A 20302-nucleotide genomic window follows, 5' to 3' on the forward strand; every position below is an offset into this window, starting at 1 on the left:
TATGCCAAAAATTATGCTAAGGGCTTTACAAATATCTCATTTGAGGCTCACAATAACTCTGAAATGTAGGTGTTATTATTATCCTTATTTTATAGCTAAGGAAACTGAGGCAAACAGAGATTAAGTAATTTGCCCAAGATTACACAACTATTAGAAGTTTAAGTAGTGTCCCTGGGATACAAGTGTATTCTCCTGGCTTTGAACTCAGAACTTCCAGACTCCAAGGCCAGGACACTAACTACTGTCATGCTTAGCTGCCCCTTTTGATATTGTTGAGTTTCTAGGAAAGGTCAACACTAAGAAAATCACAAATCCTTGAAATGATGTTATCAGCATCAGTATCATCAACATAACCATCATTACCATCATCTAATGATGCTTATATGAACATTATTTAATGATGACGATGATGGTGATGAATAAGCAACCCAGAATAGAATGTCCATGATGCACATTTTAAATCTATATGCATAAAAGTGAAGAATATAAGGAAAAACAGAAAAGATCTTCTTAGGCTTTTTCATAAAATATGGATCTACTTCATATTTCATTCAATTCTTCCTCTACCCACCTCCACCTCCACCCCACCATAATCAAAGCCCTCTATATAGGGCTAAGGTCTCAAGTGAGGTTTTTGTGCACTCTATTATCACTAATTCTTTGAATCAGGAAGAAGACAAGACAGAGTGAGAGAGAGACAGAGAGGGAGAGGGAAAGGGAGAAAGAGAGGGAGAAGGAGAGGGAGAGAGAATGATAAACTTTCTTGGCTAATACGTATGCAGGGTTTTGTTTTGTTTCTGTGTGGGGGTCAACATAATGGCTAACATCTGGCTATCTTGAACAATCTGAAACAGGCTCAATCAGAGCGCAGCACTGTTAATGGCAGGTAAGAACTTCCATTCACATTAATGGAAGTTACCCATGGATATGTTCTGTGCTTTGGCGGGAGAACAGATGTTTAATAACTGCAGTAGCAAAGAGTGTGTTGCATAATACAGTTGAGCTATTTTTGAACTTCAAAAATTGCTGACTGTTTTTTTCAAAATGCTTTTTGTAAAACCCAGAATATTCAACATAAAGAACTTCTTCCCCTTACTAATCTCCTCTTCATCCTCATTCCTCTCCCTCCCCCCTTTGCTATTGTGAAAACTCCAGGAATATTAAAAAGACTATATAATTTCATCTCCAGGTCATTCCAGAGAAAATGTTAGGTTCCATTTTCATCCCTAAGCAAGATAGGTCATTGTAACTATATCCAAACTCCATGAGAATACAAGAAATGGCATTGCCCCCAAAGTCCAGGTAATCTACCAATGAACATTTTGTGAAAAGGCATGGCTTCCACAGTTTATCACAGAACTACTTTACTATTAAGTAGGAGAAGTAGCATGGAATAGTAGACAGAGAATTAATCTTGGAGTCAGGTTACCCTGGATTCAAATCCTATCTCAAATGTTTATTTGCTATGAGACCCTGGATAAGTCACTTAAACCCTCAGAACCTCAATTTCCACAACTGAAAAATATGGGTACTAAGACCACCCACTTCATAGGATTTCTATGAGGAACAAATAAAATATTGTATGAACTTTGAAAATCTTAAAGTGATTATATATGTATAGGTGTATATATATATATATATATGCAAAAATTAGCATTCTTTCAGTGAGTCCTAAAAGTTTACTCCTTGTGACATAAAGTTGAAGTTTCTTTTATATTTCTTAAATATGACACTTTCAGACTTTGAGGCTAACATCTACTCCTAACATACTGAAATCCAGCTAGATAAAAGTCTTTGTTCAATCTTTCTAGGTTTCCTTCATAATCTTATCAATTTTAATCATAATTTCTCTGATTAGCCAGACTAAAGAGTGCTAATTATCTTGGGCTGCAACCAAATTGCAACATCCTTCAATCCAGACCCCAACTCCATCTCCCAGCCCTTTTAATGGCTTTCCCTAGACCTTTTTCCACTAGAAGTAAACTGAGGAAGCATGGGTTCCAATCTTCACTGGACAAAACAAAGAACCATCATCATGCCTAGATATAATGTGCTACCTGTAATGAGTAGCTAGAGAGAGGGTCACCTGGCTACCAACCGACTGTGGGTACCAGTATATCTCTAAACTGAGTGATATTTCAATAAATGCCAACTCAGTAGACTCAGTACTGATGCAGAGAGATGATTTACCACACTTGATATATTGCTTCTGTGGAACTGAAATGCCACTTATAAAATTACTGCATTCAAAAGCAGAACCTCTGGAAATAATATAGCCAGATTTCATACCAGCAGGTATTTTTTAGAGAAGGAGCCAAGGGGTGGTAATTGTGAAGAAATCTGAATAGGGAGCCATTCATCACTCACTGCTTCTCTTCCCCCCATAAAAATTATATTTCCATTGCTTGCAAATTGACTAATGTTTCTATCAAAATTGCAAATTCCCAAATATTCCAGCTGTAAGGCAAGTCTCATTATCAGCTGAGAGAACTCATTAGTCCAGCTTCTCTTTGGGTCTGGCTGGATGTAGAAACCGTGCTTCCACATGGGTATCTGTGTCAGGTCTTAATTCATCTGAGCATACTTCCTGAGAATTTGGAAATGATTCAGAATATAGAAAATGACAATTGGAAATAAGATATTTAAGGAGGTTACCAGGAAAAGAAAGGGAAAAAAGCAGTGAATTTTTAAAATGTATGACTTCATTTTCAGACTATGATTTCAGGCATAAAAGAGCATGACTTCCCCCATCCCCAACTCTGATATTAAGTAATTCTATTAGGTAATATCACTAAAGTCTAACAGATTTAAAACTCGATGAAAGTTTGAGGATGAACTTATGACAACATCTGTGCTTTCCAAATGACAATTGCCATTGTGCTCCCTTGAACACAATGTTTCTGGATAAAAGGAACGACATGAATCTCAGAATATTCTCCCTTAAGAGTGCCCAGTTTTAGCATTTCTTTAAACATTATTCATTGGCTGAGATTCATGGAATCATAGGATAATAAAGGGCTAAAAGAACCATATAGACCATTGACTCCAACTTCCTCATTTTAGAGATGAGGGAACTCAGACACATAAAGGGTAAGGGAGTCATATAACTAGCATCTGAAGCAGTATCTTAACCCTGGTGATCCTGACTCCAACTCTAGTACAACCACAAGTATTGGTTTAAATCTCTGAACAGATACAGCCATTTGAAAGGGGATGACTGGGATAAATCCTAACCAGGTACTGTTGTACATTTTGAATCAGATCTGTGTGTCATAGTAAAAAGAAAAAGGACTCTAGACCATGTCAAAGGACCTGGGTTAAAATCTCAGTATTGACAGTGATCTGTGTGACTTTGGGCAAATCACTTAATTTTTGTAGGTGTCAGTTTCTCCATCTGTAAAGTGAGGAGGCTGGAAGAGATGGCCCCTAAATTTCCTAGATCTAGGCCCTTATGATCTGGCTTGAAATTGAAGTTCCACTCCTTATTAGCTGGGTTATCTTGGGTAAGCCATTTAAGGTAAGCCTCTTTGCCTCAATTTCCTTATTTGTAATATGGATCTAACAATTTTGGCACTAGGCCACAGCTATAGGATAGGGAAATGTGATATAGACAATTAAGCATAACACCTGAAATAAGGAAGACGTGGGTTCAGACTCTTCCTCTGAAACTTGCTATGTGACCATGGGCTAGTCACTCACCTTCTCCAAGATTGTTTCCACAACTATAAAATGAGAATGATAACAGCAGTAGCACCTTTCTCACAGAGTTTCTGTGAAGCTCAAATGATGGAATTGTGTAAAATGTTTTGTAAATTTTACAAATGTCAATGATTATCAAATGAGATCATTTATATAAAATATACTCTCCTTGTAAAGGGCTATGTAAATATGATTCATTATTATTAATGGTATGGCCAGAAACGATATGACTACCCTCAAATTCAAGATGGCTTCAAGTCCTGCTTTTGCTACATACATACTAGCAACAGGACACTGGACAAATCCCTTGAATGTGTTTCTAAGAGTAAAAATTAGAGATATGATACTACTCTGTAATGATTAAGGCAATTTGTTCACTGGAAATTCCTGAAGTAGATTAAAAATTGTATCTAAACCACTTTTCTCCCTTCTTACCCCTTCCAAAAAAAGGAAGTGTATAACAAAAGGCATTCTACTGCTTAGAATTAGCAGGGGGGTTGGTGACCTCATATCCCAAACCAAACCCCATCAATCTATATGTGGAAATAAAAAGACTTCCTCTTACTTGTGTAGGGTATGCAGTGGGAGCTCAGGTTTTTCTATCTGTCCATAGCAGCTGGTCTTGGCTTCAGGAATGAATGAATACTTTTCCAACATGGAAGAGGCAGCAGTGGTGATAATCCCCAGCCCATCTCTTACTCTCTGCTCCAAACTATAGTCCCAGTCATCATAGGAGACTGAAATGAGGCCTGAAGGAAATTCTTTGGGGATGAGCTCTGTGTTGCCAGAAACCAGATTTGGAACAATCCAGAAGAAATCATAGCCCGTCAGGCCTAGGGAGCGGGCCTCACTCAGAATCAGAACGGCTTCATCCTTAGAGCAGTAAAGCAAGATGACGGAGGAATGGATTTTCTTTAGCTGAATTTGTGTCTTGGCATCCCCAAAGGAAGTATCCAGGGTTATCACATTCTGCATGTCCCAGCCAACAAAGCTGTTGTCTACCGTGGTCTTGATGAAGCTTATGAAGTCCCGGTAGCCAGGAAAGGTGGTAGTCACCACAGAGAAGACATGCCAGTCATAATCCTGCATGATTTTCATCATGATAGTGGCTTGCTGCTGGATGGAAGCTCCAAACTGGAAAAAGGTAGACATCGGATCCTATAATAGAGGAACAAAACACCACAATATAACATGAGGCAAAATAGAAGCCATGCCAAATAAAGAAACACACAACCAGAAATAAAGAGGCTGCCCACGACTGAGACACGACTGAGCCAATTGTGGCATGTGAACCTAACAATCTATGCTTTGTTCTATCGGAAATGACAAATATGAAAAATTCAGAGAAATACTGAGAGACTTGGACCTGGAGTCAGGTGAACTTTGGTTCAAATCCCACCTGAGACATTTATAATTGTGGGATTTGGGGCAAGTCACCTAAACACTCTTTGCCTCAGTTTCCTCAATTGCTAAATGGGGTGAGGATCAGGATGGGTTTACAGTACTATCTGTGCTTTCCTATCAACAATGATCATTGTAGTTTCCTGTGCTCAATTTCTGTTGAGAGGCTGAAGTAATAGTATCTCCGTAGTGCCTTTCACCTCTAAACTATGATCCTATGAACTGAAGCAGTCTGAAGAAAGTAGAACATAGAAAAAACAAACAAACAAACAAGATAATTATAGCTAACTTTTAGAGAGGATTTTAATGTTAGTCAACTGCTTTACGTGAATTCTCCTTCAATGCTCATAGCAACTCTATGAAGTGCTATCATTCCCATTCTACAGATGAAGCAACGAGTTGAGAAAGGTTTAAGTAAGCTAATGAGGGGCACGTAGCTATCATCTGAGGCAAGATTCGAACTCAGCTCTTCCTGACTCCAAGTCCAGTGCTCTATCCACTGTGCTACCAGGCTGCCTAAAAATAGATTGCAAGGAGCAAGTTTGGTCTTGAAGAAGTAAAAAATGAGAAGGATGCTATCTCTTGAGTCAGAACCTAAGCTCAAACCCTACTTTAGATATTTACCAACTGTGTGATATTAGACAAGTCACTTAAACTCCCCAGGCCTAAATTGTCTCATCTGTAAAGTGGAGGGCTGGAATTGGTGGCCCCTGAAAAATCCCTTCAACAACTACGTGGCTCACTGGATAGAATGCTAAGCCTAGAATTAGAAGGACTCGTCTTCCTGAGTTCAAATCTAGCTTCAGACACTTACTAACTGACTCTGGGCAAGTCACTTAACTCTGCCTTAGTTTCCTCATCTGTAAAATGAACTGGAGAAGGAAATGCAAACCATTCCAGTATCTTTGCCAAGAAAACCCCAAAGAGTCAGATATGACTGAACAACAATGATGTCCTTTCCATCTCTACACCCATGTTTCTATGTACCAATGATCTTTCAAAAGAAAGGTTGGATACAAGTGTGGACTGTGGTATATACTGTCAGATATGGCTATTGTGTCTGTAGGTTTTGATGAAGTGTTTTGGGGCTTTGTTTTTGGTTGGTTTGTTTTTTTGGTACCAAGGAAAAATTCAATGATGGGATGGCCTAAAGAAGGGGTCCTTAATCTAAGACTGAAACACTGTTTTGTTTTTGTTTTTTAATGTTTTGAAAAATAAATTTCATAATAAATGGTTTCTTTTGGAATCTCATATATTCTGTATTTTATTTTGTGGTCTTAAAAATGTAATTCTGTGAAGGAGTCCATAGGTTTTACCAGACTGCCAAAGAGATACACTAAAAAAAATATATAGTTTGGAACCACTGATTCAAAAGGAAATGATAGGCACAAAATAAAGTCAATAGTGAATAAATATACATTTACATGGTGACATGTAAGGCCACCCAGAGATGGGGATGGCAATGGGTTATCATATGGCTTCTTAAGATTTCTTCCCAGGTTATAAATTCTATGAAAAATCTTATTTAAATTCCTAAAGTTTTTTGAAGTCAAGGAACAGTCTTCTACTGCTTTGATATCTCCTCCAAAATGACAAGTATAAGACCCCGAGCAAGACCAATGCTTAGTCCACATTGCTTACTCATTGATCTGATATTCAGTCAGATGCCACCCGAATAAAAGGCCTGACTTGAGGCTGAGCAAAATGTCACTTGGAAAAGGTTGGATTTTCTCTTTTCTGAGAGCTTCTGGACTTCATTGGAAGTATGGCCATGTTATCCTCTCCATTCCACAGTTACCATGTCTAGTTTTCACTAAAGTGAGCATCTGAATTATTTTTGCATTGCATGCAAAATTCCTGCGTGTGCTGGGTCCCATTTAGTTACTGTTTTCCATGAAGACATTTTGTGGGTCTCTTGGTTCCCTGGTCATTAAGTGCCATGGATTTATCTGAGTGATCAACAAGCCACATCCACCATGATGTATTACTACTATCTTCTTATGAATTGCCTGGATCTTTGGTTTTATTAATGTAGGAAAGTAGAGTCAAACTCAAATAGAAATGGGGGGCCTAACACCATGCATGAGGATCTCTGTGGGCCACATGTTCTTATAAAACTGAATGCGCTTGTATATTTCTTTTTTTATTTATATATCAACACATTAAAATCAAATAGGAATTACATTTAACTTTCTTTTGGCCACACTTGGGAGTGTGTATGAGTTGCAAATGTCCCCATGTATTTGACTAGGTTAAAAAATTCTTAATATAAACAATAGCCTAAATAAATCTCCCATGGGGGGCTAGAAAAGCCCTGTGACTACAAAGTGATATTATTAGAGAGATTCATGAACAGTTGAGCCCAGCTAACCCTCCTTACTTCCAGCCCAATTCAAGAAAAACAATTAAAGAAGTCCCAGGAACTCACTAACATCATTTTTCAAAAGCAGCTTAAAACTTGTGTTATCAAAAAGAGGAAGAGAGAGGGGATTCCTCCTAGGAAGAAGTCATTGAATTAAGAGGATTGGATGTATTGATCACTAAGGTCTCTACCAACTCTAAATACTGTGACACTATTGAGCCTGTATCAGCAAAGGAAGTAAGTCCACACAGTGACTAGTTAAGTGTATACTAAGATCTCTTTTTCTGTGTTCCCAGCATTTTCAAACATAAAGATCCTCAAGAAAGAAAAACATTCTGGAAGGAAAACAGCAAAATGATTGCTATAGCATTGGTTCAAATAGACTGAATTTAGGACACAGCAACTTCATGGAGTTAACACATATGAGTTTTAGCTCACACACAACTCAATTTTAGCATCTGCTTTGCATCTATGAATACATTCCCCAAAGGAAACTCCAGCTCCTGCAGACTTAGCCTTGACTCATTAATTTCCAATCAATCAACAAGCATTTATCATGCATCTCCTGTGTGTCAGCTACTGAGAATCACCAAAGGGGACTTGTGTTCCCAGGTGTCTCTCACTCTAAAACCATCTCTGTGTCTTCTACACCACTGCTTTCAAACTCAGATAGAAAAAAAAGACACCACACATTAACTTAGTTTTTTAAATGGTTGATTTCAGTGTATTTTATTTATTCTGTCAAATATTTCCCGATTGCATTTTAATCTGGCTTGGGGGTGCTGCCCAAAGGGCCTGTCAGAACTCTGCTCCATACTGTACTGCCCCTGTCTGTGAATTCTCTCACTTTAAAGTTGCAGAGCAGGTGCAGATCTGCATTCATAGAGTTTGTTTTCTTCCTGGAAATTCTGTATTCCAGTGAAATCAAAGAGTTGTTCTGAATTTTTTAAAATGGGCCAGATTCTGTGTTAAATACTGGAGATATAAAAACAAAAAAAAGAAACCGCCTTCACCCTCAAATAGCTTACATTCTATTGACATGTGTAAATAAATACATGCCATCTAGAAAATAAGCACAAGGTAATTTCAGGAAGGAAAGCACTGGCAGCCGGGGAAGTAGAGGAAAAGGCGTACCAAGGGGGTGGTACTCTGAATGTGATACACATTCAAAGAACAACCCCAGAAGTGGCATTTCTCAAAGCAACATTGGGCGGATCCAGATGGCATAGGGCCATCTGCGGAGAGGGCTTAGGGAACCAACTTTTACCTTTACTCTCTCCCTAACCCAATGGCTCTCCAAGATGGAGAAACTTTCCCCTTTTCCCTCTTTCTTCACGTCTCTAAGGCTCTTCGTGGATTTACAATTAGGACCCCATGCTCCACCTCCCACTTAGTTCAAGTCCCTCCCACAGGTGATAGCAATCTCCTTTCTTAGTATACATTCTTCCACTCTAGAGCTTCCTCTTCTCCCCTACTTTCCACCTCTCATCAGATATACAGATGCCTTCTACCACTCCCATTCTTCACCCATATGAAGAGGTGGCTTTTTCACTTCTATAAGTGATTCCATTCCACTTCATCTTCTCCAGAGAATTGTCCTATCATCTCTCCAGTATCACTAGTTTCCCAGTCTACTGGCTGCCTCCCTACTATCTAAAATGGTGTCTGTGTTTCACCTCTCCTTGAAAAAGTTCATTTTATCCATTCATCATGGCTAGCTATGGTCCTATATTTCTCCTCCCTTTTGTGGCCAGACTTCTTGAGGTCATCTACAATAAGTGGCTCCACTCTTTTCTCTCAATCTCTAAACTCTCTAGTCTAGCTTGTGACCTCATCATTTAACTGAAACTGTTCTCTCCAAAATAACTAAAATCTCTTCATTTCCACATCCAAGTCCTCATCCTTAATCTCTCTGCAGCCTATAACACTGTCGATCGTCCTTATCTCCCGGATCATCTCTTTTCTCTAAATTTTCCTGGGATTGCTCTCTCCTGGTTCTCCTCCTACCTCTCTGACCACTCCTCTTTTATCCTTTGCTGGATCTACATCGTGTCACACTCACTAGTCACACATGTGGCCCAGGGATCTGTTCTTCACACTCTTCTCTTCTCCCTCAATTCTCTTTCATGCGGTGATTTCATCAGCTCCCATGGTTTCAATGGTCATCTCCATGCAGAGCGACTTGTCTAGCCCTAGCCTATCTGCTGACTTCTAATCTCCCATCTCTAGCTGTTTATTAGATATTTCAAGCTAGAAATCATAGATACATCTTAAACTAAACATATCTAAAATTGAACTCATTCCCCATTCCCCTAAACACTCCCTTCTACCTAACTTCTCTATCACCCACCATCTTCCCAGTCACCCAGGCTTCCAATCTAGATATTGTCTTCATTCCTCCCCCCAGCCATTTCCAATCTGTTACCAAGTCATGTCAACTTCACCTTTTTTTTAACACCTCTTGCATATACCCATCTCTCTCTGTCACTACCCTAGTAAGGACCCTCATCACCTCACACCTGAAGGTCCATCTCCCTGCCTCCACTCTCTCCCCACTCCAATTCATTCTCCACTCAATGATCAAACTGATCTTCCAAGAGTATATGTCAGACCATGTCACATAACATTCTGCCCCCACTCAATTAACTCTAATGGCTTCTTATCCCCTCCAGGATCAAATACAAAATCATCTATTTGGCCTTTAAAGACCTTCATAACCAGTCCCTTTCCTACCTTTCCAGTCTTTTTACAACTCACTCCTCTCCCTATACTCTGTGACGCAGTGACACTGGGCTTCTTGCTGTTCAAACATGACACCCTACTTCTGACTCAGAATTTTCCTTGGCTATTCCCCATGCCTAGAACTCTCTCCTTCTTCATGTCTACCTCTTAACTGCCCTCAGTTCCTTCAAATCTCAGCTGAACTCCCATCTTCTGATAGAAGTCTTTCCCAATACTATGAAATCCTGGTGCCTTCTCACTGAGACAACCCCCAACCCAATTTATTATACACAGACAGACAGACAGATAGATAGACATAGACTGTCTGTTATCTATCTAAATATGTATGTATAGATATATAGATATAGATATTTTACAAGTACAGAGTCATTTCCATGTTATCTTCCCCATTAGACTGTGAACTCCTTGAGAGCAGGGACTAATTTTGGTTTTTGCTTTTGTGCCTTTCTTCCTACCACTTAGCTCATTCCCTGACATATAGCATAGAAGGTTCTTAATAGATGCTAGTTGATCTAGATCTAAATATGCTCATTTCAAGAGACTAATGACTAGAGTATGAGTCAGGAGACCCAAAACAGCAGCCTCTATGTGCAGTTGAAAAAGTGGAGCAGGAACCTTCTTCTATACTGGTTTCATTATTTGACTATGTACCTTCTTTCTATTGGAGATGGAATTTTTGTTAATTTTATTAATTATGGTAATAAAAAAAGAAAAGGTTGGCCCTAAGCAAAACTTTGATATCTGTTCTTGGCACTTCCTACCTCCTCTCCCTTTTTCTTTCTTTCTGATAAGTTTCTTCTCCCAATGTGTTTTCTGAGTCCCAAACCTGTCTCAAGAAAACATTGCCAATGTTATCTCGTGCTTAAGCTGACTGAAGGCCTTTAGATACACAGATAGACAGACAGATAGATAATTAATACCTCACTCTTCTTCACCCTTCATATTCAGTCAGTTGCCAAGTTCATAACATCTACTGCATAAATCTCCCCTCCATTTACATAGCCACCAGAGTAGTTCAAGCACCCATCACCCCTTGCCTGAACAATGTGATATGTGCCCAATGGGTCTGCCTGCCTTGTTTCTCCCCCTCTTTAGCTCATCCTTCACATGGCTGCCAAAGTAAAAAAAAACAATCACCAAAGCATGAGGCTGGGTTACTTTCTTGCTCAAAAAGCTCCAGTAGCTTCCTATTGCTGCATAATAAAATATAAACACATGATGGAAATGCAAAACCCTTCACAACCTGACTCCAGCTTATCTTTTTATGCTGATTATTCATTATTCTCCTTTATGCACTCTAGATTCCAGCTTCTAGCTTGGCCCACTTGCTGTTCTCCATATACAACATTCGATTCGATCAGAGGTGGTCGTCCATTCCATGAATACACTGACTCCCTTCTTTCCTTTATTATTGAAATCCCTCACTCCCTTCAAAGTTCAACTGCAGGGTCACTTTATATGTGTGTATATACGTATGCGTATATGTGTGTGTGTTTTTACTTATGAATTGTTCTTACAACATAAGACCATTGATGGAAAGGATTATTTGTGTGTGTGTGTCTTTGTATTTTAGTTCCCAGCACAATTCTGAGCACATAGGAAGCCTTTTATAAATCAGAAGATGCTAACCTTTTGTGTGTCTTAGACCCCTTTTCCTAATCTGCAAAATGTTATAGAACCCTTCTCAAAATAAAATTTTTAAGTGCACAAATAAAATACATAAATTAGAAAGGAAAACAATTTCATAAAAATACAGTCAACAAAAAAAAAGAAAACACAAATTCAGAACCTAGGTTAAGGGTGCCTACTATAAATGATTCACTGATTGATTATAACTTCTTTTTAATTATAACTTCTTTCATGTACTTCTGCATTTTAAAAGGAGATTTGGGGAGGGAACTCTGTTCAATACACAAAATACTTAAACAATAATAATGGAATCACAGTTTATGAGCCAGAAATAGTCATCGGTGCTGCTTGAAACCCCCTCAAATTACATTATATGTGCTCAGTCATGAACTCTTGAATATTAGCCTAGATAGAATAGTGTCAATACCATGTTTCGACACATACACTGAGAGGAGTCATTTTATTACATTTTGCCCCCTAGACTCAGAAAACTCAGTTTGTTCATCTGCTCATTTAGAAAGACTTCCAAAAATCTTAGGCATTTGTATGCACTGTCCTCCCAGACAGCACATATGTCCCCTGTAAATTAAGGAAGATTCTACCCTGTTTCTCTAACAGATTGTTTTTTCAAACCCCTGACAATAATTCACTATGTCCCCAAACCAGTACATTCATTCCATTGATGCTGACTCATCTGTACAGTATGCAAAACTAACTGTCTTTCCTTAATATGATAAAATTCTCAGCTAGGAGAAAAAATGTCCCTAACTTCCCTGGCCTCCTTGCAATCACAGTGCACTACTTTCTATTTACTTTGATATCTCAAACAGAAACTTCAAAGGAATATTTGGTCCTAAAAGCTTCCAAGGGAGTTGGAATCTTTGGAGGACCAGGAGAAGGGAGCTATTCACAAAGCATAAATGCAGAGCGTTGGCACGCTAGAACACTCAGTGTTAGATCTTTTTCTTATTTTGATGCGTAGATGTGAGATGACTGAGGACTGGTTTTGCTTCAAGGATTCCCATTCCAATATATAGAGTTACTCAGTCATTCCAGCCACAGAGCGTTCCTTCTATTATATGCCATGATTGCAGGGTCCATCTCTGCTGCACTTATCTCCTCCTGAAATCATTCATCCTGTACTTTCCCTATCATGCAGGCTGACCATTTGGCCAGCTGTGGGACCAGGCTTATTCAGTGACGTGTGCAATCCTCTTGCCTGCAGTAGGTTTTTTGAACAGATTTCAGACTCCCACTTCATTCTGAGGCAAAGCACTTCCCTCCCTGTCCTTCCTGCCTTGCTGAAGACAGAACAAGCTGTTTTAAATAAGAAGCCAGAGGACTGCCTCAGAAACAGCAGGACGTGGGAACCTAGGGTCTCCATATGGGCTTTGGTGACCAGAAAAGGACAAAAAAGCCCCGGTGAGGACTGATTCCCACATCTCAATTCTAATTCTGCCTATTACCTTATTTTTGCCTGTTGAAAAAAAATTTTTTTTTTACCTTTTTCTACCTCTAGTGACCCATACTTATTTTTACCTTTAAAAAGAAAAAGAATTCATCACATTCTATCTTGCATTATAGTTGCCTGTTTATATGTCTGTAATGGTAAGGGAATTTAAAGATCTTCCCTGCCCCTTAATAAGCCTAAGGGAATTTGAGGACATTTCCTGATTTGAAAATAAACTCTGCCCCCTAATAGGCTGAATGTGGTTATATGGAGCCTATGGTGGGAGGAGTTTGCCAAAGGGTGGAACAGGGGCGGTGGGTCATGAGGGTTGTGATATTCTCTGACCCTGGAGAAGGCTATACATACATACACACACACACACACACACACATATGTGAGGTTTTGCTTTGGGGCTCACTCTGGGAAGTCATGTGATTTGGCCAGATGAGACTCTGGGCAGCCATTGAGCCCCCCAACTTTGAAAACCTAGATGTTGGTGCTTCTCTCTCTGGGAACTATGTATGTATGTAATGGTCAGATAGCTAGAAGCTTTGTCTGTTGGTGTGTTGAATTGTGTTATTTTCTCTTTCTGTATTTTTTGTCTGCTTATAACTTCTATTTGTATTCTCTGAAGTTCAGAGTGCTGATTTTCCCCCCTGAACTAGGTAAATTATATATATTTGATTAAAGTAAGATTGTTAAACCTTTTTTCAATTGCTTTCCTTTATAAAAGCAGATCAAAGAACCTGTGCTAGCATTCATCCTGGGTATTCTAAGGTGCTTGCTGCTTCAATGTCCTATCTTCCCCAATCAGATCATAGGATCATAAAGGAGAATTATAAACCAACAGATCAACCCCTCTCATTTTACAGATAAGGAAATTGAGACTCAGAGAGGTCAAGAAATTTGCCTATGGTCACACAGCTAATAAGTTTCTGAATAAGATTCAAACCTGGATTTTCTAGACTCCAAGTCTGGGGCTCTATTTACCATGCCACCCAGGTCCTCTAATCTCCCTGTACTTACCTGCTTCTCAATGAGATAATGTAGGTAAAACCCTTTGGAAAAATAAAAGTAATCCAGAAATGCCAGCTCTAATCCCCTAAACAATTCTGGGACCTCATAGATTTGGGTATTCCCGCCTGCAGTGTAGAGAGCAGCCTTTCCACCCCCTGCTTAGCCTGTGGAACTGTCTTCCTTATCAGCTGTCATCATCTTCGTCACCATTAGTATGACAATTAGTATGACAATCACAGCATCATTGATCTTGAAATAGAAGGGACCTCCAATGAGCCTAATTATTTATTAGTATTGTTATTAAAGTCCTTTCGAGCAGAACTATGTCTTCTTCTTGTTTTATGCCCATTGGCACATAGAATAGTGTATTACATGTAGCAGATGCTCAATAAACGCCTGGTGATATCGAATTGATTAGCTACCAGAGGCATCTACACAGTAGAAAAAGCCTATGGAAAGAGATACAGACTTTGAGTACAGAGCACTTGCCTTTGAATCCTCCCTTTGACACTGATGTTAACAAAGGCCTGTAGTTGTTGAAGAGCATGATGTTGCATGAGTTATTTAGGCTCACTGAGACCCAGTTTTCTCATCTGTAAAATTACAGAGCTAAACCATGTGGCCTCAAAGGTCCCTTCCAACATTTACGAGCCTGTGAACAGCTCTAATGATGAAAAGGAAGATGGGGCTAATTAGCCATTCCCAATGATCATGAGAGATAAACTTCTTGAAACAAGGTGAAATAGGACTTAACACAGTGTCCTGTTTAAATTGTAGCTGCTTAAATTGTCTGCTATTTTGAACAAAGTGGGCCCAGTTCATCAGTTTTATCTCCTGCTTCGTGGTTGGGAGTGAATAATGTAGTTAAAAAGAAAACAAGGCCTCACCAACAAGGGTGTAAGACCCAAAGGCCGCTTGCTTTCTGTGGCTGTTTCACCCTACCACATATGAGTTTTACCCCACTGCAGAGGAAATAAAAAACATCTCATGGAATGTCCCTTTATAGGATGGAAATCTCCCAAGCCATCTGAGTCCCTAAGGTATGATACATTTCATTGGTAGCCAGGGGAGGTTGTAGGGGCCATTCTCAATTAGGTACTTTTATTAAGGAAAAGGTAGTAGTAGTAATAGTAGTGGTGGTGGTAATAGGAGTAGTAATATTTGACAGCTAATATTTACATAGTACTTAAAGTCTGCAAAGCACCCTACAGATATTATCAAATGTGATCCTTTAAACAACCATGGGAAATAAATGTTATTATTGTTTCATTTTTACAGTTGAGGAAACTGAGGCTAATAGGTTCAGTGACTTGCCCAGGTCATACAGTTAGCAAAAGTCTGAGACAGAATCCAAACTCAGGTCTTTCTAACTCTATCCACGATACCACCAGTAAAATAAACTAAAAGCATAACCTCCATCCTGATAGTCCATGACTAGGGTATTAAGCTACACTTGAAAGAACACTTGATTGAAAATCAGAGGAATTAGGAACTAGCTCTACCATTTACTACTTGTATAATCTGGAGCAAACATGTTGACCATTTGTGGTCATTTGACCTGTTTTCTTATCTATAAAATGAAAGCACCAGACTATAGGATACTTTTGAGTTTTAGGAATAAAAACAGTCTGACCTTTGCAGAGTGCACTTTTGCGTCATTTCTTCCTTTGAACCTTACAAGCCTATGAAATAGGTAGAGCCAATGTCATTACATACTCTCCATTTCACAGATGAGAAAATTGAGGCTTAGCTAGATTACAGGCTTTTCCCCAGATGGGAGAATGCAACATCACACAATATTTTACCACAAAAAAAAATGAACAAGAAAAAAAATCTCACACTAAACCAAAAGTACAGAAGGAAATCAAATCAAGCTATTTCATTACCTTGTAAAATTATGTGTGTGTACAGTTACATAAATACACTTAGGTGTATATATGAACACTTATATACTTCTTTTTAAAAACAAGTTAATAGAAGTTCCTTGTTTCTTACCCAAGTCTCTTGTTCTTCTTGGAATATTAAAATGTTTGCATTTAATGACGATTGTTTAGTTCACAATAAAAAAGAATATTTCATGTTTTAAAAGACAAAAAAAAAACCTCTTAGAACATGATGGAACTATGTGAATCTGACAATCCTAAGCCCATTTCTCAAGCTTTCCCTCCTGTCTCTCCCTGATCAATGGGAAAGAAAAAGCGGGGTAACAGAAAACTCGGCCTGCTCTAGGAAATAGACTATTACAGCAAAAGAAGATTTGATTTCTTCTACTGCTGCTGCATCTGTAGCTATTCCTCATCAGTGTTTGTGTTATTTCACCTTTTTCTACTTTCATGCTCTCCTGCCCCCAATCATTAGGATGTAACACACGAGTGTGTATGTGTGTGTGTATATATATACACATATGGGGGTGAATATATGTATATATAATGTGTGTATATATATGTACATATGGAGTGTGTGTATATAATATGTATACACATATATGTGTGTATATATGCAATATATACACACATGTATATATGTATGTATATTTAAATCATAATTGATATCACTGATGACAAGGGGGAAGACAGCAAACCCTGATTAATCCCAGACTCTGGATTAATAGCAATTATAGAGATAAATAAACTAAGCTTTTGCCTATGTGAACTCTTCAAGAGTTCCAAACAGAATGTAAAAGTTGCTTGTCAATTGTTAATTATGATTGCCTGCATTTTCCTGATGTAAAAAAGTCCCCAGCAAATGGGAGACCTGTCTAACTAGATACTACATAAAACAAAAAATCAGACACTTGGTATGACAGCTGGCATCCTCATACCTACCTACTTTCAACAAGAAACAGGTCACCTCCTGCCAGTCTGCCTCTGATACCAACTATTCATGTAAGCATGGGTAAGTCACAACCTCTCTGAGACTCCAGTCACTCTTTGAAATAATAGATGGGTTTTGAGGGGGCAGAGTCAAGATGGTGGAAAGCAGTAAGCATTTTTGCTGAGCTCTCCCAACATGGCCCTCTAAACAACTTTAAAAAAGCATGTCAAACCAAACTCTAAGGGGAAAAACGAACAAAAAGTCAGTCTGTCATTTATCATCTGCAGATAATGGGGTGGGGGCTTGCTGGGAGTGCAGCTCAGTAGGAATGTCACCAGCTATGGTCTTTGGATCCTGGCAGCAGCAGCAACTGTGGCACCTAGAACACCCAACATATGGGGACAGTAATGTGACTGAACACCTGATCAGAAAGAGATTCCAAGGGACCCCTGTGCTAGCATTCAGTACAGGATCAGTGCCATTTGGCAGCTTCATCACCAATTGCCCAGGTCCAGGTCATAATTCCATGGCAAAAAGGAGTGGTTGCAGTTACAAGGGAATTGGGGCCCTATCTGGGTAAGGACCAAGGTGTAGACAAAGAGGACAGTAACCAGCATTCTCATTGAATCATGCTACCTTGGAAGTGCCAAAACTTATAAGCCCCCAGACTTAGCTGTAAAAGCAGAAGGACATAAAAGTCAGAAGATCAGATATCTCTCTACCCCTACAGAAGAAGAGAGCCCAACTCTAACATAAAATCTAAAGTCAAGAAATAGGCTACAAAAATGAACAATGACAAAAAGAATCTGATCATAAAAAAACTACTATGATGAAATGAAAACTCAAGACAAACTCAAAAGATAATGATTTGAAAACATCTACAAGCAAAGCCACAAACTTAAAAAAATGTGTATTTGACAAAAGTACAACAAGATTTTCTAGAACTAAAAGAAAGATATTAAAAATATCAAAAATTATTTTAAAAATCAAATACAAACAGTAAAGGAAAATTGAGAAAAAATGAGAACAATGCCAATATGAATAGAGGATTATCAGCCGGGTAAAAAAGGCAATGAAATACTGAAGAAAATAGATCTTTAAAAATAAGAACTGACCCAATGGTAAAAAGGTACAATATCTAAATGAAGAAAATAACTCTTTAAAAGCTAGAACTGGACAAATGGTAAAAGAAGTACAAAAATCTCACTGAAGAAAATAGCTCCTTAAAAATGATAATTGGTCAAATGGAAGCTAATGAACCCATGAGGCATCAAGCAGCAATAAAATGAAGTCAAAAGATTGGAAAATAGAAGAAAAGGTGAAATATCTCATAAAAAACTGACCTGGAAAATAGATTAAGGAGAGATAATTTATGAATTATTGAACCATGATAAAAAGCCATGATTTTAAAAAAGAGCCTAAACATTACATTTCAAAAAAAATACAAAGAAAAACTGCCTAGATATCTTAGAAATAGAGGGCAAAGTAGAAATTGAAAGAATCTACCCTTCATCTCCTGAAAGAGACCCCAAAACAAAAACTTGCAGGAATATTATAGCCACATTCCAGAGCTCTCAGCCAGAAAGAAAGAATTCAAATGCCATGAAGTCACAGTTAAGACCACACAAGATTTAGCACTTACCAGTGTAAGGGAGCAGAGGACTTAGAAAATGATATTCCTGAAATCAAAGGAGCTAGGATTGAGACCAAGAATAACTTACTCAGCAAAACCAAGTATAATCCTGCAGGGGAAATGGGAATTTAAGGAAATTCTAGCATGCTTGATGAAGAGAACAGAGCCGAATAGAATATTTTACATTCAAACACAAGACTCAAGAGAAGCACAAAAAGTGAGAAATCATAAGAACTTAACAAGGTTGAATTGTTTACATATTTATATGGGAAGTACTTTATATAGGAAGATGATACATGTAATGCCTACAAACTTTAACATCATTAGGACTCTACTTTGAAGGCATGGGTATGAGTCCATTATGTTGGGATAATCTCAAAAGAAAAAAAGGAAGGGTGAGAAAAAAGGAGCCACTGGAAGAAAGGGGAATGAGGAAAAAGAAGTGGGGAAATTATTTCATATACAAAAATCACACAAGGAAAAGTTTTTACAGTGGAGGAGAAAACGGAAGGGGATGTAGACAGAGCTTGAATATCAATCTCATCTGAATTGGTTCAAAAAGGCAAGAATACACATATACACAGAATATGTACATACATACACAATCACATATATGCAAAGACACTCAGGTATACAAATTCATCTTACCCAAAAGGAAAGTAGTAAGAGGATGTTCTAAAAGAAAGGAAAGGGAATGTTAAGAGAAAGGACAGATTAAAGGAAGTAGTGGTCAGAAGCAAAACTGACTTTTGATGATGGGACAGGGTTAAACATAAAAGAATAAATAGAAGATAATAATAAGATGGAAGGAAATTCATAGCTAGCATTTATAACTGTAAATGGGATCAACTCACTCATAAAATGGAAGCAGATAGCAGGATGGATTAGAAACCAGAATACAAGAATATGTTGTCTACAAAAAAAGCACTTGAAACAGATTTACAGACAAAGTTAAAATAGGGAACTGGGACAGAATCTGGTATACTTCAGTTGATGAAAAAAGGAAAGGCAAGAGTAGCAATCATGGTCTTAGACAAAGCAAAAGTAAAAATAGATATAATTAAAAGAAATAACCAGAGAAAATCTATTTTGATAAAGAAAAAAAGATACCATAGAAAATTAATTAATATGATTAGAGAACATAGATGCATGAAATGGTATAGTATCCAAATTCCAAAGGAGAAGTTAAATATATTTCAGGAGGAAATAGATAATAAAATTTTAATATCTGAGGACCTTAATTCATCCCTCTCAAACCTAAATAAAGCTAAACATAAGATAAACAAGAAAGAAATTTAAGACATGAATAGAATTTTAGAAAAATAGACTAGTCCCCTGAAGAATACTGAATGGTAATAAAAAGGAGTGTTCCTTTTCTCAGGTGTCTATGGCACCTTTACAAAAATTGGTCATGTAGTAATGCATAAAAACCTCACAAATAAATACTTTATAAAAGCAGAAATATTAATTTAATAAAAATTAATTTCAATAAAGATCATGGAAACATATATTAAGAATTAATTGGAAACTAAATAATCTAATCCTAAATATTGGG

General features: G+C 38.0%; 1 protein-coding gene across 3 annotated transcripts in view; it reads right to left on the reverse strand.

Moving 5' to 3' along the window:
- Positions 1-20302, reverse strand: part of GRIN2A (glutamate ionotropic receptor NMDA type subunit 2A) — a 500965-nt gene that overhangs the window by 194517 nt on the left and 286146 nt on the right. For all 3 annotated transcript variants that reach the window (XM_069085705.1, XM_069085697.1, XM_069085690.1), the window contains exon 3: positions 4265-4857. In XM_069085705.1, coding sequence (XP_068941806.1) covers positions 4265-4857 — 593 coding nt within the window. The remainder of the gene's footprint in view (positions 1-4264; positions 4858-20302) is intronic.

The sequence above is a fragment of the Petaurus breviceps genome, unplaced genomic scaffold, assembly GCF_028583685.1.
Source record: "Petaurus breviceps papuanus isolate PSGF00001 unplaced genomic scaffold, PetGlider_PUasm1.0 118, whole genome shotgun sequence".
In the NCBI taxonomy this organism is placed as follows: Eukaryota; Metazoa; Chordata; class Mammalia; order Diprotodontia; family Petauridae; genus Petaurus; species Petaurus breviceps.